The sequence below is a fragment of the Eschrichtius robustus genome, chromosome 8 (assembly GCF_028021215.1).
Source record: "Eschrichtius robustus isolate mEscRob2 chromosome 8, mEscRob2.pri, whole genome shotgun sequence".
NCBI lineage: Eukaryota > Metazoa > Chordata > Mammalia > Artiodactyla > Eschrichtiidae > Eschrichtius > Eschrichtius robustus.
This window is the reverse complement of record NC_090831.1, coordinates 9,643,262-9,668,978: the sequence shown is the minus strand read 5'-3', so window position 1 is coordinate 9,668,978 and position 25,717 is coordinate 9,643,262. Positions and strand designations below refer to the sequence as shown.

Below are 25,717 nucleotides of genomic sequence, written 5' to 3'. Positions count from 1 at the left end.
GGCCCACCAGGGCGGTCTCCAAGCCCCGTCCCCAAACCAGTCGCGGGCGCGCGACCCCACGCCGCAACCCGGAGACCGAGCCGGCAGGCGGGAACCTGCCTGCATCTTCCAGCGCGCACGCGCATCTCCCGTCCCTCCTCTCCGGCGCCGTCTCCACCCATAGGCCCAGCCACACCGTCACTTCGACTGACCCACGGTCGCGATTGGCCAGAGATGAGGCGCGCGACCGGCCATGGGCGGGGCCTGAACCGGCTATAAGAGAGGCGGGCGGCGGGGCTCGTGCTGCTTTGCAGACGCCGCTACCCCGGAACCTCCCGCGCAGCCCAACCATGGTCAACCCTACCGTGTTCTTTGACATCGCCGTCGACGGCGAGCCCTTGGGCCGCGTCTCCTTCGAGGTTGGGGCGGGCGGCGGCGCGCCGGGTGGGCCTGACCGGGCGGCGGGGGGTGAGGCCGAGGGGCTGGGTGCGGGCACCCCGCCTGAGGAACATGGGCGGCGCGGCGCCATTTCCTGACGAGGGGCCATTTTGGGAGGCCGTGGGGGGGGCGGCGGGCAGACAAAGGCGGGGCGGGCGGGGGAGGCGCGGCCGCGCCCTTCCGGCCGCGCACGTGCTCGGGCCGCGAGCCGTTGGCTGCCGCGTGGGACCGCTGGGCCCTGAGGGTCGGCAACGCCCCAAACGGAAGGCGGGCGTCGGCCCCGGGCAGCCGCGACCTTCCCGGGGCCGCCCTCGAGGACTCGGAAGCCGCTTCCTTCGAGCCGACGCGGCGGCCGCACCTGAAGGGTGCCTTTTCCCGCGCCGGGCGCGCCAGGGCCGGTGGGGATAGTAGCCCATCCCTTGTCTCGGAGGACGCTTGCTAGTTCAGGGGTGGGTTATAAGGGTGCGGGGTCGGTCGGCTCGAGGGCTCCCCCGGGTGTTTTAAAATCGCGAGGTTGATGTAGAAAGAGGCCCCTCCCCGCCCCCACCCCGAGCGGAAATGTGCCGGCCGCCTTCCCTCCGCTGGCGCCGAGGCCCGCCTTCCGCTGCGGTGACGGCGGGTGGGAGGCGCCCGGGCCCCTCCCGGTCGTCCCCGCGCAGAACGGGCTAGTCGAGACCGGCAGCGCGGCAGGCTTTCTCCCGTGGTTTCCTAATTAGTTCAGGCGTGTTATGGGTACTTCTTAATCAGTTTGTAATCACAGCAGGGTAGCTAAGTAATTCGGCGGGCTCTTCAAACGGTAAATGCGATTCCGTTCCAGTTAACCCAACATGGTAGGCCTTGGGGTGTAGCCCTAAGTGGTTTTATCCTCTTTTACCACTGCTCAAAGAGCCGCCAGTGATCGGGTTGTAGGATCTTAGTCCAAGCTTAGATAGCCCCCCATGCAGATCAGTCTGTAGCCCACTCCCGCTGTAGTCAGAGCTAAGAATTGATCAGGGCCCATGTGGAAACTTGCCCTGACGTTAAAACTCTTTGGAGAAATATTACATCCAGTAGATGTATACTCCACGTTTATCTGAAGTCAGCTGATGATTGGCCAGGGACCACGTGGAAACTTGGCCTGAGCCTAACCCTTTGTAGCTTGTGTGTCTCAGGTTAGCCACAGGGCTTAATGGAAATGAGATAGGCGCTCTGACAGATCCCTTGGTGAGAATGGAGGTGGAACTGCCACTGCAGCTTTAACTTTAGTAAGAGTCTAAAAGGGAAACGAGTGACTACAAGGGTTGGAGACACGTTAATACTTACAAGAGACCGTGTGTTCTGTATACAGTACTTAGAAGCTAAATAACAAGTCTTCTAAGAAACATCCAGGGATTTCAGTAGATGATTTAAATCACAGGTCTGTGGAATAGTTCATAAAGTACTTTAAACTGTCTTTATGCAAGGGCTTGCGTTTTCTACGGTATTTAAGCTTTTTTAGCTAAAATGTTTGATATATGCAGGAAAGGTTCGAAGCAGTTGTTCTAGAAACCAATCTTTATTTTTTACCCCACTACTAGGTAAGGGACCTGGAAACCAAGAAGTGACTGCTCATCCAATCCATAAAGCTATGTTAACAGATTGGAGGTAGTAGCATTTTCATTACCAGTGACTAAAATTACAGCTATTTACTCCCTGATCGTGCAGGAGTACTTACTGTTCTTGAAAGTTCTTGTCTTTAGGTTCAAGCTGAAGTTGGGGGAGGTGATGTACCTTTGAGAGACTATGTATCTGTTTAGAAGTAGGTGTGATACACATAAAAGCTTTAAGTCACTTTTTAGAAGCCTCACACTATTTGAGTCATTCCTGGTTCTGGATTTTTGGCATGTCTTTGGGTGTCATGTTGCTAACCCAACCCCGCAGGACCTTAAGGCTGTCAGGAGCAGTTCTTATTTGGGATTCAAAGTAATTACTGGAGAAGCATTCTCTTCTAGTGAGAAAATGAATTTATGATTCAGAAGCCCCTAAAGGCAAGGGTACTAAGCAACAAAATATGTAAGCAGATGTTTTTCATTAACTGTCATTTTCTCTTAACAGCTGTTTGCAGACAAAGTTCCAAAGACAGCAGGTTAGTTTTATTTATTTTTTGAATGTTTAACAAAGGTATTCTGATTTTAACTGTTGTGTCTATATACATATACACTTTATTTTAACAGAAAACTTTCGTGCTCTGAGCACTGGGGAGAAAGGCTTTGGTTATAAAGGTTCCTGCTTTCACAGAATAATTCCGGGATTTATGTGCCAGGTATGAAATTTACTGATACTGATTTGGGTTCTCTTAATTTGGGATTGAGCCAGAACACTTCAGAATGTGCACATATGGTCTGTCTGCATTGGTGCCAGTCTACTTTTATACTTTATTTTCTGTTATATTTGTCTATTTGACAATTTTGCACTAATACCATGCCATCTAAATTGCTGTGGTCTGTAATAAACAAATGTTCTTTTTTTTTTTTTTTTTTTAAGTGCATATATGAACTAAAATGTTAATTCTACCATTTTGGTTCCACTTGAACCTTCTAATTAGTTTAAACTTGAGTTTTAAAGTTTGAACCTTGCACACTTGGCATGTTTTCCAGTTGTGTTGCGAAAAGTGACAGGTTCCTCTTTTATGTTCACAGGGTGGTGACTTCACACGCCATAATGGCACTGGTGGCAAGTCCATCTACGGGGAGAAATTTGATGATGAGAATTTCCTCCTGAAGCACACGGGTCCTGGCATCTTGTCCATGGCAAATGCTGGCCCCAACACAAACGGTTCCCAGTTTTTCATCTGCACTGCAAAGACTGAGTGGTAAGAGCAGAACATATAGCAAAGGCAACCTTTCCCTGCTGTTTCCTGCTCTAAAGTAGTAGAAGGGCATGAATAGTCACAAATTTAGATAGTGCGCTATAGAAAGTGAGATACTGTAATAGCAAAACCAGGGCACTTTGTTGAGTAGTTGAATTTAAGAGTGGTGCTTTCATCTAATTAGCATGTGATTTGTTTGCTCATTTTTAGGGGTCCATTCTAACATTAGGATTCTTAACAGTGATTAGAGACTCTTGGAGACCACCTTTTTTAGACTGGCTTAAAGTAATCTGGTGTTACCACTTTTTTTTTTTTTTTTAGGTAAAAGGATAAAATGTTTCTAGTATTTAACTAGTCGACATTAGCTAGTACTAAAAGCTGGATAAACCACTCTTCTGGTCTTCTCTTGCTTGGGTATGCTATATTGATTTGTGGGACACTATTCTTATCTCAATGCACAATGCAGGCTGCTTATTTTTCTCTTATTTCATTACTACCTGCAGGTCGCAGTTAGTAATGTTTATTCTTCTGTTTCCAGGTTGGATGGCAAGCATGTGGTCTTTGGCAAGGTGAAAGAGGGCATGAATATTGTGGAAGCCATGGAGCGCTTTGGGTCCAGGAATGGCAAGACCAGCAAGAAGATCACCATTGCTGACTGTGGACAAATCTAATAATAAATTTGACTTGTGTTTTATCTTAACCACCAGACCATTCCTTCTGTAGCTCAGGAGAGCACCCCTTCATCCCCATCTGCTCAAAATATACTATAATCTTTGTCCTCTCATTGCACCTCTTTGGGTTCCATGTTTTCCTTATTCCCCTCCAAGTTTAGCTGAATTGCAAAGTTAAGTTTATGGTTATGAAATAAAAACTAAACAACCGTTGTCTGTCCTTGTTTGGATTAGGGTATTGATGTAGGTTTCATTTTAAGCAGCAACACATTACTTCTAAGACAACAGTTGCTGTGTTTGTTTAAAAGAGTATCTTGTTTTTTGCTTCCCTGATCCAAGAATTAAGTGTTGCTGATTGAGTATCCCAAGGGCAAGCTGTGAGTGGAATACTGAAGATGTAGGCTTGGGCAGGGAAAAAATGGAACTTCAAGATTGTGACCAGGTTGGAGCAGTACTCCTTTAAGGGTGACAGTGGAAAATTCTCACTTGGCATATTTAGGGTTATCCATCAAAATTGAAAATCATAGCTAATTTTAACAAAGCTTAATTTGGGCATATTCTGTGGTGGCCCTCCTTGAGGGAAATAACGTCAAGCTTTAGCCTCTGTGGGGAAGGGTCTTTGGACCATGTTCTTGGGATATCTGTAGCTGTTTGAGAATGTAAATGCAGAGTACAGGGTTTATGACAGCTCAATTGTGAAGTTCAGTCTGCTAGAGAAAGGCAGGCAGGCCTGGTGTGGCGCAGTCTACCTGCAGAAGGCATCTGGCTCTGCCTTGCCCCAGACCAACTGGTGACCAGGTAACTGTCTATAGGGAACTTCTCCCTGGCTAGTTGTAGAGGCCCTCATGGTCATTTGAGGTCTTGCACTCATTCCATAGTGCAGACCTGGCAGTCTGAGCCATGATCTGGTCCAGATGAGGCCTTTATGTTCATGAACATGGTTTCCTTTAAGATCAAGAACTCCCCTTGGGAGTCCTCCCCAGTTGCATACTTTATCCCTCACCAGAGGCCCACAATTTTTTTTTTTTGAGGCCACCCTGATTTTGCTTTTGTGTTTATCTATCACCTATGTGTGTCCCTAAAAACATACTGTTTGGTTTTGGAAAAGCAAGTTTAAACCTAGTTGTGCAAAGGGTAAGTGGCTGCTACATGAGGAAGGCCTCCAGCAAGGTAAGGTGAGCAGAATCTGGATTACAGTGTGGCCTCAGCTTCCCTAAGCACGAGTGCTGCTTCCAGAGAAGTGGGCCAGCCATGCATCCAATAAGGTAGGGCTCACCCAGTGCCTTTAGCACACCTCAGAAAATAAGCAAAATCCATAAAACCTGCAGTGTATGGTCCTTATTCAGATTTCCCCCACTGGTTCTGGAGGTGGTGGTTTTTTTAATTTTAATTTTGGCCGCGTTGGGTCTTGGCGGTGTGCACAGGCTTCTCATTGTGGTGGCTTCTCGTTGCGGAGCATGGGCTCTAGGTGCGTGGGCTTCAGTAGTTGTGGCATGTGGGCTCAGTAGTTGTGGCTCGCGGGCTCTAGAGTGCAGGCTCAGCAGTTGTGGCACACGGGCTTAGTTGCTCTGCGGCATGTGGGGTCTTAGCGGCCCAGAGCTCAAACCCGCGGGCCCCTGCATTGGCAGGCAGATTCTTAACCACTGCACCACCAGGGAAGTCCCTAGAGGTGTTTTAAAAATCAGCTTTATAAAAGTATAATTTACATACAATCAGAATGTCTTTCACAACGCTCTCCCCGGCCCCCAAGGATCCAACCTAGGTTCACACACTGTATTTGATTGTTAGGTCTCTTTTGTCTCTTTCAATCTAGAACAGTCCTTCCACTTTTTAACATATTGTAATTTCTATTAATGTTAAAAAGCCTATTGAGATAATTTATATACCATAAAATTCACCCATTTTAAGAGTACAATAATTTTAGTGAATTTACTGAGTTGTGCAACCATCACCATGATCCACCACACGAGGAAGACCTTGTGCCCATTTGCAGTCCCTCCTGCTTTCACTCCCGGTCCCTGGCAACTACAAGTCGGCTTTCTGACTCTAGATTTACCTTTTCTGGACATTTCATATAAATTGAGCCCTAAACTGTGTGGTCTTGGCCTCTGCTTTTTTTTTTTTTTTTTTTTTTTTGACATCAACTTAAACAGTCCAGGACATTGACTTCGTCGAATGTCCCTGATTTTGGAGCTGCCTAATGTCTCCATTTTGTGTTACTTGCTTGTTCCTCTGGCTCTTGTATTTTCTGTAAACTGGAAATTAGGCAGAGAAGCTTGAATGGACACACGTTCAACATTTTATGCAGGAAGGCGTTGTAGGTGATGCTATATGCACTTAATCCTGCCTCTTGTCAGGTAGCATATGATCTCAGACTGACTCAACAGGTCAGACTGCTCCACTGGGAAGGTACTTTGTATTCTTTCTGCTGAGTAGGTAACCTGTGGGATGATACTTTGCCTCTGTGTGAAGACCCTGCTCCCAGACCTTTCACCTGATTGTTTTCTTTTAGCATCAATTAATGATCTTCACCTGAATCAATTTTTAAAAAAAATTATTTTGGCCACGCCACGTGGCTTACAGGATCCAAGTTCCCTGATCAAGGACTGAACCCCTGAGTGAGGAGTCCTAACCACTGGACCACCAGGGAATTCCCGAGTCAATTATTGTGTAGTTGTGAAAAATTGAGTAATCTTCTAATCTCTCTCTCCCTCCTCCTACCACTATGGACTCATGGATTTTCATTAAACGCATTACAAACAATTGCACTCATTATTTTTTATATTTATTTATTTGGCTGTGACAGGTCTTAGTTGTGGCATGTGGGATCTAGCTCCCTGACCAGGGATCGAACCCTGGCCCCCTGCATTGGGAGCTCGGAGTCTTAACCACTGGACCACCAGGGAAGTTCCTGCACTCATTGTTTTTGATACTCAAATCATCCCAAATTTGGCTAGTACAAGCCCCTCTAAGTTGACCTCTGTGGCTCTTTGACATGATTCCAGTAGCCTTTAAGCCCTTCTGAAGTTCAGGCTTCCCTTCCATTACACAGCAGTTGGAGGTCTCGGAAGTGCCAGGGATATTCAAATTTTTCAGCAACCCAAAACCAAACCCTTCATGTTAATATGTAAAATGGAGTTTAGATTTACATAATTATAAATGAGTTTTTCACATACACTAACATCTGGCCAGACGTTTGGAAGTCAGTGGGGCAGTCTCAGGCATTATAATATGTCCAGCATTGGCCCCATCCACACTGTCAGAGGCCCACAAATTTCCAAAGTGCCTCCTGGCTAAAAATCACTGACGTAATGAGATAGGATGCAGCTGTTAAAAGAACAAAGTAGGGACTTCCCTGGTGGCGCAGTGGGAAGAAATTAAGAAATGAGTTGCTGAGGCAGCTATAAAACATCTGGCAGAAGGTAGTTAGTATTCTGCATTATATGAAAGACAACTCAGACATGAAGGAGACATGGCCTTACAAGAAAACAACAGACAAATCGGAGAATCTTTTCTAAGGAAAAATAATATGCTTAAGATATATATGTGTCAGAATTATTTTTTAAATATTTATTTATTTATTTATTTTGGCTGTGCTGGGTCTTAGTTGCAGCACTCGGGATCTTAGTTGAAGCATGGGGACTTCTTAGTTGCAGCATGCAAACTCAGTTGCGGCATGCATGCGGGATCTAGTTCCCAGACCAGGGATCGAACCTGCCCCCCCCCCCCCCACAACTACTGAGCCTGCGTGCCACAACTACTGAAGCCCATGAGCCTAGAGCCTGTGCTCTGCAACAAGAGAAACCACGGCAATGAGAAACTCACGCACTGCAACGAAGAGTGGCCCCTACCCACCACAGCTAGAGAAAGCCTGCGCGCAGCAAAGAAGACCCAATGCAGCCATAAATAAATAAATAAATAAATAAATAAATTTAAAAGAACAAGGTAGTGCATCTCCAAAACAGCCTCAGCTAGACTTTTATGTGAAGAAAACAAAGAGCAGTAGAACACAATATAACATATGCTACAGTTTTTGTAAAAAGCAGAATGAAGTGTATCTTTATACTTGTACATACCCTTGGGAGGATACAGAGAAATATTTCCCAGTGGGTGTCTCTGGGTAGACGGGTGAAGGCCTGTGGGCAGAGAGGACTTTGTCACCACATATCCCTTTTACCTGTATTAAATATTTAAAATTTCAAAAATATACATTCTAAAATGAATCAATAGTACAGTTGGTCCTCCATATCCACAGGTTCTGCCTCCACAGATTCAGCCAACCATGGATCAAAAATACTGGGGAAAAAAAATTCCAGAAATTTCCAGAAAGCAAAACTTGAATTTGCCATGCACTGGCAACTATTCACACAGCATTTACATTGTTTCTGCAACTATATACATAGCATTTACATTGTATTATGTATCATAAGTAATCTAGAGATGAGTTAAAGTATCTGGGAGTATGTTCCAATGTTGTGTGCAAATGCTACACCATTTTGTATAAAGGACTTGAGCACCCTGTGGATTTGGGTATCCAAGGGGTCCTGGAACAAATCCCCCATGGATTCTGAGGGATGACTGTATTTGGCTCACTTCAAAATGCTTAATATAAGAAAGATATTATTGGGACTTCCCTGGCGGTCCAGTGGTTAAGACTCCACCCTCCCAATGCAGGGTGTGTGGGTTCGATCCTTGGTCAGGGAACTAAGATCCCGCATGCTGCATGGTGTGGCAAAAAAATGAATAAATAAAATAAAATAAAACAATTTACTTTAAAAGAAAAAAGATATTATCTAAGTGTCCATCGACAGATTAATATATAAAGAAGATGTTGTATATATACACAGTGGAATACTACTCAGCCATAAAAAAGAATGAAATAATGCCACTTGCAGCAACATGGATTGACCTATAGATTATCATAGTGAGTGAAGTAAGTCAGAGAAAGACAGATATCACATGATATCACTTACATGTAGAATGTAAAAAATGATACAAATGAACTTATTTACAAAACAGAAATAGACTCACAGACATAGAAAACAAACTTCTGGTTACCAAAGGGGAAAGGGTGGGAGAGGGATAAATTAGGAGTTTGGGATTGTAATATACACACTACTATATATGGAGTAGATAACCAACAAGGACTCACTGTTTTCAATATCTTGTAATAACCTATAATGGAAAAGAATCTAAAAAAGAATATATATATATATATATGTATATATGACAATCTCTTTGCTGTAAACCTGAAACTGACACAAAATTGTAAATCAACAATATTTCAATAAAACTTTAAAAAATAAAATATAAAATTTAGTAGAGAATAACAAAATACAATAAAAAAATAAAGATATTGCTCAAAAATTTAGACTTTTCCTAAAACAAAAGCTAGAAATCATTCCTGATTATATGGGTAAAATAAGACATACTTTTTTTTTTTTTTTTTGGCAGCGCTGCATGGCTTGCAGGATTCAGATCGAACGCGTGCCCCCTGCAGTAGAAGCACGGAGTCCTACCCACTGGACTGCCAGGCAATTCCCTTCACTTACCTTGTTGTTCATGTTGGTCAACCTTTCAATCAGATGTTAAGTTGTCTGCAGAGGGGTGACTGTCCACCCGTTTATACAGCAGAAGTCTCTCCTGGCAGTCAGGATTGAAGGTGATGAATTGAAAAGTATTGGTTAAAAATAATTTGGGGGACTTCCCTGGTGGTCCAGTGGGTAAGACTCTGTGCCCCCCATGCAGGGGGCCCAGGTTCGATCCCTGGTCTGGGAACTAGATCCCGCATGCACGCTGCAACTGAGTTCGCATGCTGCAACTAAGAAGTCCCCCATGCTTCAGCTAAGATCCCGAGTGCTACAACTAAGACCCGGCACAGCCAAAATAAATAAATAAATAATAAATATAAATAAATAAATATAAATAAATAAATAAAAATAAATAAAATAAAAATAAATATTTAAAATATTAAATAAATAAATATTTAAAAAATAATTCTGACCCATATATATCTTAAGCATATTATTTTTCCTTAGAAAAGACTCTCCGATTTGTCTACTGTTTTCTTGTAAGGCCATGTCTCCTTCATGTCTGGGTTGTCTTTCATATAATGCAGAATACTAACTACCTTCTGCCAGATATTTTACAGCTGCCTCAGCAACTCATTTCTTAAAAAGGAATTTGTGGGCTTCCCTGGTGGTGCAGTGGTTAAGAATCCGCCTGCCAATGCAGGGGACATGGGTTCAAGCCCTGGTCTGGGAAGATCCCACATGCTGCGGAGCTACTAAGCCCGTGAGCCACAACTCCTGAGCCTCCCTCTGATGAAACATTTTGGACGTGAATTGGGCCCCTGAAATCCCACACTAGTTGGTGGGGCGGTATTGCTGGTGCTAGAAGCACATAGGATTCGAGGGAAACCCATTCTGAAACCTCAGCTTACCTGGGTTTGCCACCTACATCTACTTAGAGCCGGAGAAGTTGCTGGCCGCTTACTGTGACTCTGCTGCCACACTGGCCCCCAACCCACCCCTCACCACCCCCTCGAGTCCATCAGGCGTTCCTGGCCGTTTCCAGCGCTGGCCTGGGGCGCCCCCAGTCTGGACGGGCCTGAAATCAGTGGTGTTCTGGGAGAGCAAATGTGGGTGATTGGGGACCTCTGTTCTGGGTCCCAAAGGGAGGGAGGAGGGCCAAGGACTGGCCCTGGGGGCTCAGATCCAGGTGAGCCTGCAACCCAAGGGTGGGGCTGCCCCAGGGGTCCAGAAACCAGCCCCAGCGATGGTTAGTGATTCGAAAGAATGAAGAATCAGTCTGTGTAAGAGCCAACTGCACTCAGTACGTGAACAGCTTCAGTTTATTACAGTTATTTCCCACGATGCACATGAAACACGTCGAGAGGAAGTGGTGCACATATACCGGTCACAGGACTAACTCCTGTTTAGGTACCCGCGGATATTAAAGTTTGACATTTTATGGAAGGAACACTGCTCGCCACTCCTGCGGAGGGCTGGCTGGAAGAGTCAGAGCCAGCAGAGGAAGCAAATGTGCTGGAGAGGCTGGCGTTGAAAGCCCTCTCGTTGTACATTTGTTTGGGTTAATAAATATTAGGAAATCCTGACTGCAGGAAAACCCACAGGTAGAGCTGTGAAAGCTGCACAGGGTTTTGGTGCTACGCCAGCTCCGGAACCAGCTCCCCGTGAGAGCAGAGGAGTGCTTTCCCACAGCACAGCCTCTGGCATCAACTGGGAGGGAGCTGAGCGCCAGGTGTGCTGGTGTAGTCAGCCACCTTGGAGAAGATGGATCAGTGACCTTGCAGAGGACGGATCAATAACCTTACAGAATTCAGACCAATGAGCTTTTAGAAGAACAGATCAATGACCTTGTAGAGGACAGATCGATGACCTTGTAGAAAGGTGGATAAATGTGAGTGACCATCTCAGGCTGGGCTGGAGAGACAGGAAGTTTTATTTTCTCCTCTTCACACCTAAGGAAGGATGAGGCATAGGGAAGACAGGAACTGACTGGGGTTTATTCCAACAACTTGTGAATTTTAAATGGCTCCCTTTGTCCTCTGGCAGCAAACTTTTAGACTAAGCTGTGACTCTGGGGACCTCCTCCTGGGTCAAGGCTGCAGGGCCCAGGGTCCTCCCAAAGCCTTGACCGCTCTGGCAGCAGCACTCCTGGTTGCGGCGAATGGTTCTAACGTGCTGCCTTCAAGAGGCTCTTCCGCGAGGCCCTGCCTCCTTGGCTGAGCTGGCGAAGGCCGTCCCCTTTCTCTGGAGTAGAATACGGGGTGTCTATCCAGACCCGGCACCCTTCATTCTTGGTTTGTCTATTTCCTAAGCTCTCTTCCCCTTCACCTTGTCCTCCATGTGGCCACCATGTTTTTTTTTTAGTTGAAGTATAGTTGATTTACAATGTTGTGTTAATTCCTACCGTACAGCAGTGATGCAGTTACACATATATGCACCTTTTAAAAAATATCCTTTTCCATTATGGTTTATCATAGGATACTGAATATAGTTCTCTGTGCTATAGAGTAGGACCTTGTTGCTCATCCATTCTGTATATACCAGTTTGTATCTGCTCACCCCAAAGCCCACTCCACACCTCCGCCAACCCCCTCCCCCTTGCCAACCACAGGTCTGTTCTCTAGGTACTAGGCTCCTCTTTTTCCTTTTTTTTTAATGCATTTTGCTGAGCAATTTTTAAAAATAAATTTATTTATTTTTGGCTGCGTTGGGTCTCCGTCGCTGCATGCAGGCTTTTCTAGTTGTGGTGAGCTGGGGCTACTCTTCGTTGTGGTGCGCGGGCTTCTCATTGAGGTGGCTTCTCGTTGTGGAGCACGGGCTCTAGGTGTGCGGGCTTCAGTAGTTGTGGTATGCAGGCTCAGTAGTTGTGGCTCACGGGCTGTAGAGCACAGCCTCAGTAGTTGTGGTGCATGGGCTTAGCTGCTCCGCAGATCTTCCTGGACCAGGGCTCGAACCTGTGTCCCCTGCATTGGCAGGCGGATTCTTACCCACTGCGCCACCAAAGAAGCCCCACTTGGAAACTTCTGTGTCCACCTCTGTCCCCCCACTTAGGCTATGAGCCTCCCGAGTGGAGACCGCACTTTATTTTTTAATTAAAAAAAAATCATTAATTAATTTTGGCTGCATTAGGTCTTCATTGCAGTGTGTGGGCTTCTCATTGTGGTGGCTTCTCTTGTGCAGAGCATGGGCTCTAGGCGTGTGGGCTTCAGTAGTGGCACACAGGCTCAGCAGTTGTGGCTCGCGGGCTCTAGAGCACAGGCTTAGTTGTGGCGCACAGGCTTCGTTGTTCCATGGCATGTGGGATCTTCCCGGACCGGGGCTCGAACCTGTGTCCCCTGCATTGGCAGGCGGATTCTTACCCACTGCGCCACCAGTGAAGTCCCTCAATCATCTAATATAATGAACAACATGATCTGGTCTAAGAACTTCTCTAACAAGAAATAACTGGACAAGCAGAGAATAAAAACAGCAGGCAAATGAGAGCCATCTCACAGACGAATAGATGTTATAAAACAAATGTAGTAAAATATTAATTGTAGAATCTAGGTGGTGTTAAGAATTATTCACTGTATAGTTAACTTTTCTGCATAGTAAAAATTTTTCATAATAAAATGTACTATCAAAAAAATAAAAAGGCAACCTACGGGGACTTCCCTGGTGGTCCAGTGGTTAGGAGTCTGCCTGGGGACGCAGGTTCGATTCCTGGTTGGGGAACTAGGATCCCACATGCCGTGGGGCAACTAGGCCTGTGGGATCTAGAGCCTGTGTACCACAACTAGAGAGCTGCACGCCACAACCAGAGAGCCCCGTGTGCCGCAACTACTGAGCCCGCACACCACAACTACAGAGAAGCTCACGCGCTGCAACAAAAGATCCCGTGTGCTGCAAATAAGACCTGATGCAGCCAAACAAATAACTAAAAAAGAAGAAAAAAAGGCAACCTACAGAATGGGAGTAAATATTTGAAAATCATGTATCTCATAGGGGGTTAATATCCAAAATATATAAAAATAACTCAAATGACTCAGTAGCAAAAAAAAAGTCCAATTAAAAATGGACAGAGGATCTGAATAGACATTTGTTTGAAGACATACAGATGGCCAACAGGCACATGGAATGATGCTCAACATCACTAATAATCGGGGAAATGCAAATCAAAACCACAATGAGGTACCCGTCTTTTTTAAAATATAAAAAGCCCTCTTTTTAAAGCTTTCTTTTAGAGTTACCTATTAAGGTATTACAGGTGCAATATGATGGCTGGGACATGCTTTAAAAAAAGCCAGCAGGAGGAAGGGGTGTATAGGTGAAGCAAGATGGACCAAATGTGGGGGTGAGGCCCAGAGCACATGGCCCAGTTGTTCTATTTTTTTCCATCAGAAAACAAAAATAGGGCTTCCCTGGTGGCGCAGTGGTTGAGAATCTGCCTGCTAATGCAGGGAACACGGGTTCGAGCCCTGGTCTGGGAAGATCCCACATGCCACGGAGCAGCTGGGCCCGTGAGCCACAACTACTGAGCTTGCGCGTCTGGAGCCTGTGCCCCACAACGGGAGGGGTCGCGATAGTGAAGGCCCGCGCACTGCGATGAAGAGCGGTCCCCGCACCGCGATGAAGAGTGGCCCCCGCTTGCCGCAACTAGAGAAAGCCCTCGCACGAACCGAAGACCCAACACAGCCAAAAATAAATAAATAAATAAATAAAGTAGCTATAAAATTAAAAAAAAAAAAAAAGAAAACAAAAATACAATCCTGGGAACACAGTAGGAAGCAAATAATTACACTACCAAAAGGAAACAGATATTTGAAGCAATTATCTAGAAAACTCTAGTACAAGACCCTATTCTCTGATAGGTTATTTTGCCTTCTTTTCTGTTGCTTCTTTGGTTTCTAAAAACTACTAAAACTTCACACATGGATAATCGTAGATCCTTTCAATATAGAAGCTTCTTCAAAATATGTGCCAAGATTCAGTAAAATCCACACTTAGAGACAATCCTATAGGACAAACAACTCAGTTTCTTCAAAAATTAAATTATAATAATAATAAAAAAGAAACCTACAGATTAAAAAGAAATTTAAGAGCTATTAGTAAAATATAAGACATAGTGTCTGGATCCTGATTCAAACAAACCAACTGTAAAATTATGAAACAATCAGAAATCTGAATACTGACTGGATATTTGTTATTATAAAATGTGTTAGCTGTCTTAAGACAATGGTATTGTGGTTATGGTCTAAAAGGTACCCCATCTTTAGAGACACATGCTTAAGTATATGGACATGAAAATAAATCATGCCTGGAATGGGATTCAAACCAATCAACTGGGATGAGGGTTCAGGTTGGGGATACAGGTAAAACAAAACTGACCACAGGATAACTGCTGAAGTTGCAGGATGAGTACACGGGAGTTCATTATACTATTCTCTTTATTTTTGAAAATTTCCATAATAAAATAAGTTTTTTAAAATGAGAGTTTTGTTTTGATACTGTTGTATTATAAAACATTAAAGAATTTCCATTTTTAATGAAGACTTCCAGACTTGCAGAAAAATATAATTTTCTGATGGACCGTTAACTGATACATTAACTTAAATCTTACAAGTTACTCAGAAACTGACAAACAAAAATAATTTTTAAAATATTGTACAAATTACTGAATGTTACTGTATCAATAAAAGATCACTAAAAGCTGGAATTTTAAGCCAAAAGCAGACAACTTTGATAACCTTAACTTCAATTCTAGTTAAGGGTGTGGGCTCTGGAGTCAGCCAAATCTAGGTTTATATCCTAGTTCTGCCCTTTTCTAACTATTAGATAAATGTTTTCTGGCAAGCCATTTAACTTCTGTGAGCCTCAGGTTCTACATCTTTAAAATGGGGGTAATAAAATTTCTTCATCAATAAAGCTCTTAGCACAGGGCTTGCCACATAGTAAGTGCTCATTAAATAATTCAAATAATTCCACTATCCTATTTCATCAATTCTAAATGCATGTTTTCATACTCTAACATCTCTGAAATTGGGATGCATCTCATAATTGACGGCATATTATGGTTTAATTGGCAGTTTTTTTCTTTAGTGGTATGTAAAATAATTGCTGCCTACTACTAACAGGTAGCAGCCAAGATTCAATATAATATGGTATCAATCATGATAGCAGTAGATTCCCAATTTCTGTTTTAAGATTTTTCTGAATACATAACCAATTTGAAATTTAAAAAATTTTGAAGTATGAGCAAAATATTTTCAACACAGCACAAACAGAACGGTTTTGAGACAAATCATTTTTTTAAAAAATGGTTTATCAATTCCATTTCTGTATAAAACACATGGGAGAAACCTAGCCAATCAACACACAACTGTTGCCACATGAAAAGGTATTTTTATCAAACTTCGAGTCTAAGAACATACAAATGTTTCTTTTTCATGTCTACAGTAATTGTCTATGCTTTTCCACTTAACTGTTTTAAAAATTCCACATATCCTCATTATTTCTTCTGTCCCAGTTACAGTACAATGACGGGGAGGAAGAGGGTTGGTTAAAACAACTCTCTAAGCAGTTTTCTGCTGTCCCTTCTTTCCAATCAGAGACTTGTGGATGTGAGGGATCACACCTAGAATGAAATGAAAAGAAACAGTATTAGTGGAAAAACTTTAAGCTGGCTTTATCTTTTTTTTTTTGGCTGCACTGAGAGGCATGTGGGATCTTTAGTTCCCCAAGCAGGGACTGAACCCGTGCCCCCTGGAAGCGTGGAGTCTTAACCACTGGACTGCCAGGGAAGTCCCTAAACTGGCTATATCTTACCACTTTAGGGCTTCAACCCCAAAAAGCAATTATATAAAGAATGAGGACTTCCCTGGGGGCACAGTGGTTAAGCATCCGCCTGCCAATGCAGGGGACACAGGTTCAAGCCCTGATACGGGAAGATCCCACATGGCGCAGAGCAACTAATCCCGTGCACCACAACTACTGAGCCTGCACTCTAGAGCCTGCGAGCCACAACTACTGAGCCCACGTGCCACAACTACTGAAGCCCATGCGCCTAGAGCCCGTGCTCCACAACAAGAGAAGCCACTGCAATGAGAAGCCCGCGCACCGCAACGAAGAGTAGCCCCCGCTTGCTGCAACTAGAGAAAGCCCACAAGCAGCAACAAAGACCAAATGCAGCCAAAAATAAATAAATTAATATAAAAAACAAACAAACAAAAAGGCTTTTAAAAAAGAACGAAATTTACTTAAGTCCCCTTTCACATTCTGATTCTGTTAAAGTATCTATATACCAAGGGGTCCCCACCTTGGGGCCTGGGAACCCCCTCTAAAACTGTATGTAAAATGGTGTGATTTTATGTGCTTTTTTTTAGAGAAGAGTAACCACAGCTTTCAAGAGGTTCTCCAAATGTGATCCAAAAAGTATTAAGAACCACCAATTTATATCTCACCTTCACTGATCCTGACTCATTCAATTATCTCAGCCCTGACTTTCAAGAGCATCATATTAAGCAATTTCTCAAGATCATTTTTCAAACAGTTTAAAGGATATGGGAAATATTTTAAACACCAGGTTTTAAGTCTCACACATGAAATTTAGATGAAGAACTTGCTAAAATAAAAATAGCATTGTATATGGCTACAAGGAGAAGAAATATTTATTTAGATCATAATGAGAAGAAGTCTAGAACTGTCAGACTTAACACTTTTGGAACTTAAGTTTCTATGTTCTCTAGTTGGTGATACAAATGTATTGGATCATCGATCTGAATTATCTATTAGTTAGGCCAGTTAACAATCTAGGCTGAAGAAAAAATAATACATACCACCCCCAGCTATGGTAGCCTTGATAAGAGAATCCAACTCTTCATCACCACGGATTGCAAGTTGCAAGTGGCGCGGAGTGATCCGCTTAACTTTGAGATCCTTGGAAGCATTACCTGCCAGCTCCAGCACCTACAAAGCATCCGTGAGACAGCACATCAAACAAGGGTGAAGTGCTTAAGGATTCGGTTTAGGCCTGCAATTATAGCTAAAAAGATCACTACAGCATCTACACACAAAACACACAAGATACATATATAAACCAACACTAAATTTTTTCCAAATTTCTATAATGCTGTTATAGAACTCTTATTACTTCATTTGGTCCTTTTATATTCATTCTCTGCAAGAGAACTGGAAACTTGAGCAAAAATCTACTTCTATAGAAAGAAATAAAGACAAGGGATAATATCCCTTAGCCAAGAATCTGTTCAATAAATGTGAACATCTAGAAATATATTTTAATATACCCATGTAGTCTATTTTTTCATGGCCCTTAACAGCTGAAATTTATTGCTTAGCACTTTTAGAAAAATTTTAAAATATAATTAAAAATAATTTCTTATTCAGAGTTTTTAACATCACTGGGCCCTATAATCTGTAGGCAATAAGCTAGAAGCCCTTTATTCTATAAGGGCAATTTTCAACTAGAGAAATTTCAAAGTCCCAGTTGGCCATAAAATTGCATTTTTCTTTTTTTTTTTTTTGCCTCCATAGACTGTACTGGCATTATAAAACCTTTGATGGAAGTAACACAAAAATAACTCCACAGAACCTCCTCACTTAAACAGAGTGGTGGGAAGCCTCGGTGTACATCCAAAGCAATCAGCGTGCTTTAAAAACCACCAGTACTCTCTCTACTCCATTCTCCCTTGCAACTCTGACTGGTCTGGGGTGAGGCCTGGCACCAGTATCTTTTGAAAGCTTCATAAGTGATCCTAGTGTGAAGCCAACGTTGAAATGTGATTACCCCTAAACTTAGATTTCAGTATTTTCTTTACATCTATTATTGACTAAAACCCCAAAATTAAATATTTGGAAAATACACGTTGACTGCATATGTATGTATCTATGTATATGATTACTGTTTAATCTTAAACTAAAAAATCATAAAGTTCCTAAGAATAAAGATAATGGGAGTTTAGATGGGACCTGAAAATTCTGAATCAGAAGCCTATGCCTCTATATGAGTGAACAAAATGCATACCTTTCTGAAAAGTCTGCAGGTAAACAAATAAAAACTGGTATAAGAGTGATAAAGCAGAAAGGCTCTTAACTAGTACCAATACAGAAACATTACCAACACAAAATCCCTGCTTGTGACATAGTGAAGTTGAAACTATCAATGTTAAATCTCCAATGGGAAAATAAATGACTTGGTAAGGTTAATGAAATGACAGCAGTGATAATTAACACACAGGTTAAAGCAAAATCTTTCAACCTAGCTCCCAGCCACATCTTTCCCAAGTAGGAAGCTTCCCCGTTTCTATTAGATTGGCTACCTCTATCAGTTGACTTGCTTGCTACTCAACTTCCTTCCCTTGCTTGGAATGTAGCTGAAGGAGTTTCATGGCTTCCCTTTTGTTTTCCTTAGGAGGGATTAGAATGGAGGAAGTGGTAGTCCATGACCTAAGAATTAAGAACTCTTGCCCAATTAACTTATCTTCCTGAAAAGTCAAACTGAGTAAGATACAGCATTTTATGCATACAACCATGCACAGAACCAGAAGGTTGCTTAGGTCTTTTACCAAATTTTGTTATCATCATAATATAGCTGTGATATTTAAAAACTATGTTATCATCACACTGCCAAGACTTTGCCCCACCTCAAATCTTTATTAACTAAGAGTTATACTGTAAAAAAAAAGGAAAAAAAAAAGTTACGCTGTAACTTCACAAATATCATCTATCGATTATACACGTATTTCGTTTAATTAGCAGTATGGTATTTAAATTATTTTACACTTGTTTGTCACGTCACTTAAAAACATGGATCATTGACCCTTACTTAACTTTAAAAAAGAGCACACCAAAGTTCTATTTGACACTGGTACTAGGTAATAGGTTGATAAGATGCATCTAAAACTGCTATTAAAAGAAACTAACAAGAGTGTGTCTTTTTTATTTCAAACCCATATTCCATGGGTTTTAGCCATTTATGTCCAGGACACATCTGGGATTCCCATACATAACATTTCCCCCACTAACCTCAGCAGTGAGGTACTCCAGAATTGCAGCACTGTACACTGCAGCAGTGGCACCGACCCTTCCGTGACTTGTGGTGCGAGTCTTCAAATGTCTGTGGATGCGGCCCACGGGAAACTGAAAGAGACCATCCAAATGGGAAGCACTGAAGTCTTAACATCACACCACTGAATGTAATCAAAGGCTGAATAATATGAGTAAAGCATGAACTAAAAACCAACACCACTCTCTCATTGTGACCCTTTCTTTCTACTTTCTGAGAATAGGCACTTTCTCATCTCCAAAGGTCCCTAATCCCACTTGTCTGTGTCTTTGACTAACCCCACTCCCAACTTTCTTAAGGACCTTCCTTACCCTGTTACTGCTCCATCATTCAACAGCTCCAATTGCTTCCTTTTCGCTGGCTCCTTTCCTTCTGCACACTTCACTTAAAACGTCTCCACGTGTCTACAGCAACTGCCTCCAGTTACAGTCTAGACATCTCCTTTCCAAAGGCAAGATTTAAAGGCAAACCCTGAAACCCCTTTCTTGTCACCCATTTTCTACCAATGCAACCTTGGCTTCTGTTAAACACAATTCTGAAAGACGAGCAGTAACATTTTAACTACCAAATCTACTAGCCACTTCCAGATTGCATCCGTAAAGAGAAAAGGCATGATTGTTTTGTTTGCATCCTTCCCTAATTCTAAGCTCCCCGAGACCAGGATCCATGTCATACTCCCTTCTGCATCCTCAGTAACCGGCATGTTATGTCGTCTGACACAGAGAACCTCAAAAACCATTTCTTCTTAGGCCGAAGCAATTACATAGTTCTAATACGAACTCTGACTACTCCTCAGTCTTTTCATTCTTTGACTCAAATACCATATCAAATATGGTGAGGGGTCCACCAATGCCTTTTTGATCCTTCCTCATGCTCTACTTAGGAAACTTATCCACAGCACAAGCTACCAATTTTACATAAGTGACCTTAAATTTGTAATTCTTTTGATCACCTCTCTTGGAAAGCTAGACTCAAATCTACAACTTTTGGACATTTTCATATGGATGTTTTAGTGGAACTTCAAGACGACTGCACTTAAATTTATTATTTCATAACTTGCCCCTACTACAAACTCTTCTGCTCCTTAGGGTCTAAGCCTTAGAGAAACTTCTCTTTGACCGTCCTCTCAATCCCATACCCCTCCTCCCATTTTTGGGGAGCATACACAAGCCTTCTATTCTTTTCCATCCCACTCAAGTTCAAGTATGTTATTACCTTATTTCTAAACCACTGCAATAGCCTGTATCTGTCTCCCATCTCCCACTTCAAAGTAAGGACACTTCAAAATAAATTCTAGTTGAGATTTGCATGATGTTCTAAAATATAGAACGTACCCACCAAGTACAAGTTCTCGCCCCCCCCTTCCTTCAGTACCATCCAGATCATGTCGTCCTCTTCCTCAAAAACTTTCAATGGCTCACTACTGCCAAGAAGATAAAAATCCTAACCTTATAGTCTGGACTTCAAACTTTCCTGTTTAAGGAGTATCTCTTACAGGTAGGGAATAATTCTTACTCATCCAGAAAATTCTGAGTTTGTGGATTAAAGCTGCAACAATTTAAATATACAAAATTTGAAACCATTTAGTGCTTTGAGTATATCACTGAGTCTACACTTGAAGGTATTGGGGAAAGATTCACAGGATCAGTGGACAGTTCATTATTCTCTCATCCTGAAAGCCGATGTACCACAACAAACACTCTTTAAAATAAAAGCCACAGCATACTCACTTCAATCTGATACAATTTATAAAAGAACTAGGAACATAATTATAATCTAGAAATAATAGATTTTAAGAGAGCAAAATCACCAAATTCATTTAAGATCTTTTCATAACTTGTCCTTGTTTAGAAGAAGAGAATACAAATTATATAAAAGGGAGTTGCAGGACTTCCCTGGTGGTCCAGTGGCTAAGACTCTGCACTCTCAACGCAGGGGGCCCGGGGTTCAATCCTTTGTCAGGGAACTGGATCCCACATGCCGCAACTAAGAGTTCACATACCACAACTAAAAAAGATCCCGTGTGCCGCAACTAAGACCCGGAGCAGCCAAACAAACAAACAAACAAACAAATAAATAAAGCAGTTGCTTTGTGGTTTATATTTTGACCAATTTATCTCACTATCAAAGACCAGTAGTACAAGTACACTTTTGTAATTAAAGAAACATCTATGAGTCATGAATTGTAACAGTAAAGAAAATAATTTAATAATGAATTACAACAGCAGGGATGTTACCTGTAACCCAGCTCTCTGTGAGCGAGACACTGCCTTAGCCTTGGCCTTCCCACTGTCCTTTCCAGCTTTGCCTCCAGCCTAGGTGGGAAAAAGTTCCAGATGAAGAATCAAAAATGCTATTTCAAAACTATTTAGGACTACAAATAAACTTATCTACAAAACAGAAGTAGAGTTACAGATGTAGAAAATAAACTTATGGTCCCAGGGGGTAAGGCGGGGGGAGGGATAAATTGGAGGATTGGGATTGACATATACACACTATTATATATAAAACAGAGAACTAATAAGGACCTCCTATATAGCACAGAAAACTCTACTCAATACTCTGCAATGGCCTATATGGGAAAACAATCTAAAAAAGAGTGGATATATGTATATGTATAGCAGATTCACTTTGCTGTACACCTGAAATTAACACAACATTGTAAATCAACTATACCCCAATAAAAATTAAAAAAAAGAAAAAATTAAACTTAGGAAATAAAATTTCTTCTAGTTTTACTTTAGGTAGTTAAAAAAATCTAGGTGATCTTCAATTTTAAATATACATGTATTATATCACCATTTATTTTATTTTTTAATAATTTTATTTGTCCCACAACTGATGATGTTCATTTTTTTTTTGGCTGCACCTTGCGGCATGTGGAACTTCCTCGACCAGGGATTGAACCTGCAGCCCCTGCAGTGGAAGCGGGGAGTCTTAACCACTGGACCACCAGGGAAGTCCACCATTTATTAATTTATATAGAAACAAGGTCAAACCTTAAATACTTTTTAAAAATGAGATTTCTAAAAATTTGAACATATTTTTCAAATTTCAGACTGAAGAATCTTCATCAAGTCAATATAACTCTCATGCTAGAAGTATTTCATAATAAAATAATTTAAAAAAATGTCAGTGTGTATCATTTCCACAGAAATATTCAGAACTTAGCTCTATGGGGAGAAAAAAAAGCATCTTAAAAAAAAATTAAACAGAGAATTACTCTATGATCTAGCAATTACACTTCTAGGCACATACCTAAGGAATTGAGAACAGGGACTCAAACAGATATTTTCTATACTATTTGCTATTTTGTTTATATCAGTATTATAAACAATAGCTAAAAAGCAGAAACAACCTAAATGTCCACCATGGAAGAATGAATAAACAAAATCGTGGTACATACACACAATAGAATAGTACTCAGCTGTAAAAAGGAAGGAAATTCTGATACATGCTACAACATGGGTAAACCTTGAAGACATTTTGCTAAGTGAAATAAGCAAAAGGACAAATATGTATGATTCCACTTACATGAGGTACCTAGTCAAAATCATAGGAACAAAAAGCAGAATGGTGGTCACCAGAGGCTGGGGAAAGGGGCAGAATGGAGAGTTACTATTTAATGGGTACAGAGTTTCAATTTGGGAAGATGAAAAAGTTCTGGAGATGACTGGCAGTACACTTAAAAATGGCAAAATGGTCAACTGTTATGTGTATTTTACAAAAAAAAAAAAAAGACATACAAACATTCTTAAGGGGTTAAACAAATACTACTTTCAACTGATATAAAAGAAATATTTCTCAAATAACATGAATGGTCACAAATAGGACACAGTATATACATGCAATGGGATATTATGCAGCCATTTCAACAAATGAGTTACAGATATGTGCTGATAAGGAACAACTCACAAAACATATTTGTGTAAAAGGCAAGGTATATGCAAGTGCAGTGAGCTTTTGTTTACATAAAGTGGAGTACTGTAGAGTGTGTGTACATATACATTTCTAGAAGGTCACACAATACATCAGAAAAGTTATGTGCCTCTAGGGACAAAATACTAAGGATCTGACTTGAGAGGGAAACCAATATTCTCTTTTGGGCTGTTTGATTTTACTACTTAAATCTATTATTTCTTCTCTGTTAAAAGAAAAATTAGTTAAAGAAATCAGTTTACATGACTGGCTAGTTGTTTGAGGATATTTTTGAAGCAGAAGGTAAGCTTTGAAATGGCATCCCCTTTGTCCCTTTGTAATGGTTTCCTTAAAATACTTTTTAGGCTAAAAATCACCCCCCCCCCGCATGTTTATCTCCCAAAACCATATGGGGGAGTAACCATATATTCTCACTTCTTCTTCAAATAAATCTATTCAGCTCTATTTGCCCTGCTGTAAATACATTAAAAAAACCTCTCAATTGGTGCATGAGTCTAAAACTATAATCACTGTCTATGACTGAATTATGAAATAAGTAGTAGTTATCCATTAAAAGGTACCAACTGCAAAACTTCCCAGGCGTCCCAATTTACTGCTCTTAAGCAATTTTATCACTTCAAATACATCATACTTGCTATTTAACCTATTTGCTTTTTAAGGAAGTAGACATGAAATCAGTTTTTTAAAAAATCTCAGTAAGTTAGGACTTCCCTGGTGGCGCAGTGGTTAAGGATCCGCCTGCCAATGCAGGGGACACGGGTTCGAGCCCTGGTCCGGGAAGATCCCACATACCGCGGAGCAACTAAGCCCGTGCGCCACAACTACTGAGCCCACATGCCACAACTACTGAAGCCCGCGTGCCTCGAGCCCGTGCACCGCAACAAAGAGTAGCCCCCGCTCGCCGCAACTAGAGAAAGCGTGCGCACAGCAACGAAGACCCAACGCAGCCAAAAATAAATAAATAAATAAAACATTAAAAAAAAAAAAACAAAACTCTGTAAGTTAAATGACTACTTCCGTGGTTTCCGGATACATTTCTCATACTTAACAAAAACAAAGTCTTATGGAATCAAACTTGTGCGAATATAAAATTGTACAGTAAATAATTACCTTCTTTTCACAACCCCCTCAAACTCTGTATATACACCCTCCAACTTCACACATTCATTTTAATACGTTTGATGACTGACTGAGAAACAAAATACAAGCACCATAAAATTTTTGATTCTAAGAACTGAGTTAGTATTAACCTGGGTTAAGCATCTCGGTAGAAAATACGCCTATGGGGCCAGCTGGAGTGTAATTTCATTCAGGAAAAGTTGAAAACTGGATGCCAAGAAACTTGCATATCAGTTCAACAGACACATGCTCACGTCCCCTCAAGTTCAAAATTCTCAAAACAAGAATGACAACTCCACGCCTCCTGTATTTTTAGCTTATGCGATCGTGCATGTATTTTTAGCTGCTGGTAAAGGGACAGCCAATATGTGGCAGGTCGCTAGAAATTAAATGAGTGACACCTTCGACACCAGCAAGGACCAGGAGAATCATCCGCTCGAGCAAAATCAGTCGACAGAGCAGATCTAATCTGTGCCTGAGTCGGCCGGCGGAAGCGCTTCCGTTAACTGCACAACTACAAGTTAGAGACGGGGTGCGACCAGCCACAGGGTCGAAGCCAGGTCTAAGACGCGAGAACGTCACAATAACCACAGTTTCTGTTTGTGGTTCAGCCCCGGGGAGGGCTGTCTCCGGAGGGCGCTCGGGCGCACACTGCTCGTCGCCTCGGCGTCGCTGCTTCGCTCCCGCGCGGGGCACGGCCATCCTCCAGCGCCTTTCCCTCCCAGCTTCACAAGGGGCCAAGTTCCCTCTACTCGCGTTTCTAAAAAGCCGCACTTTTTTTTTTTTTTTTTACCAACGCACAATTCAGGAGTCAAAGTCGGTGGCAGGGGCAGCGGAGGTGCTGCAGAGCCGCCAGGGTTGTCCCGCTCAGGGCCACCCGGCCTCGGCCCGCGCACCTCAGTTCGCGCCGGCGCCGCGGCGGGCGAGGCCGGGACCGCGGGGAACCCCGCCGCCTGACGCCAGCCCAGCCGTCGTCGTAGTCGCCTGACGCCCGCCCGCCTGACGCCCGCCGCCTCAACAGGTAGCGGCGCCGCCCGGCCACCGCCACCCACCCGGCCGCCCCACAGACTTCACCATGGTCTCGGCCGCTCCCGCCCTCGGTCCCGCCGAGCCGCCGCCGCCGCCGCCGCCGCCCCAGCAGCACCGACCGCCG

The 25,717-nt window shown here is 42.5% G+C and overlaps 2 protein-coding genes across 2 annotated transcripts; one reads left to right on the top strand and one right to left on the bottom strand.

Annotated features, from left to right (window-relative positions):
* The first annotated feature begins 272 nt into the window (after positions 1-272).
* On the top strand, positions 273-4,125 carry PPIA (peptidylprolyl isomerase A). The gene is made up of 5 exons (XM_068550276.1): positions 273-398; positions 2,491-2,521; positions 2,610-2,698; positions 3,075-3,247; positions 3,783-4,125. Exons 1-5 carry the CDS (start codon positions 330-332, stop codon positions 3,913-3,915), a joined length of 495 nt encoding a protein of 164 aa, XP_068406377.1. The 5' UTR covers positions 273-329; the 3' UTR covers positions 3,916-4,125.
* Positions 4,126-15,726: 11,601 nt separating this feature from the next.
* On the bottom strand, positions 15,727-25,717 carry H2AZ2 (H2A.Z variant histone 2). Its single transcript, XM_068550275.1, has 5 exons — positions 25,639-25,717; positions 21,744-21,821; positions 19,467-19,580; positions 17,261-17,390; positions 15,727-16,059 (listed from the first exon to the last, which is right to left on the bottom strand). Exons 1-5 carry the CDS (start codon positions 25,639-25,641, stop codon positions 15,998-16,000), a joined length of 387 nt encoding a protein of 128 aa, XP_068406376.1. The 5' UTR covers positions 25,642-25,717; the 3' UTR covers positions 15,727-15,997.

Bases quoted from the DNA above. Each gene is read 5' to 3' on its own strand.
- H2AZ2 (XM_068550275.1), bottom strand. The intron at 19,581-21,743 runs GTAACATCCCTG...GGTCTCTTTCAG, and splicing joins CACAGAGAGCTGGGTTACAG to TTTCCCGTGGGCCGCATCCA. The intron at 17,391-19,466 runs GTTAGTGGGGGA...GATGCTTTGTAG, and splicing joins TGGAGTACCTCACTGCTGAG to GTGCTGGAGCTGGCAGGTAA.
- PPIA (XM_068550276.1), top strand. From the start codon at position 330: ATGGTCAACCCTACCGTGTTCTTTGACATCGCCGTCGACGGCGAGCCC. The intron at 2,522-2,609 runs GTTAGTTTTATT...TTATTTTAACAG, and splicing joins CAAAGTTCCAAAGACAGCAG to AAAACTTTCGTGCTCTGAGC. The intron at 3,248-3,782 runs GTAAGAGCAGAA...TTCTGTTTCCAG, and splicing joins TGCACTGCAAAGACTGAGTG to GTTGGATGGCAAGCATGTGG.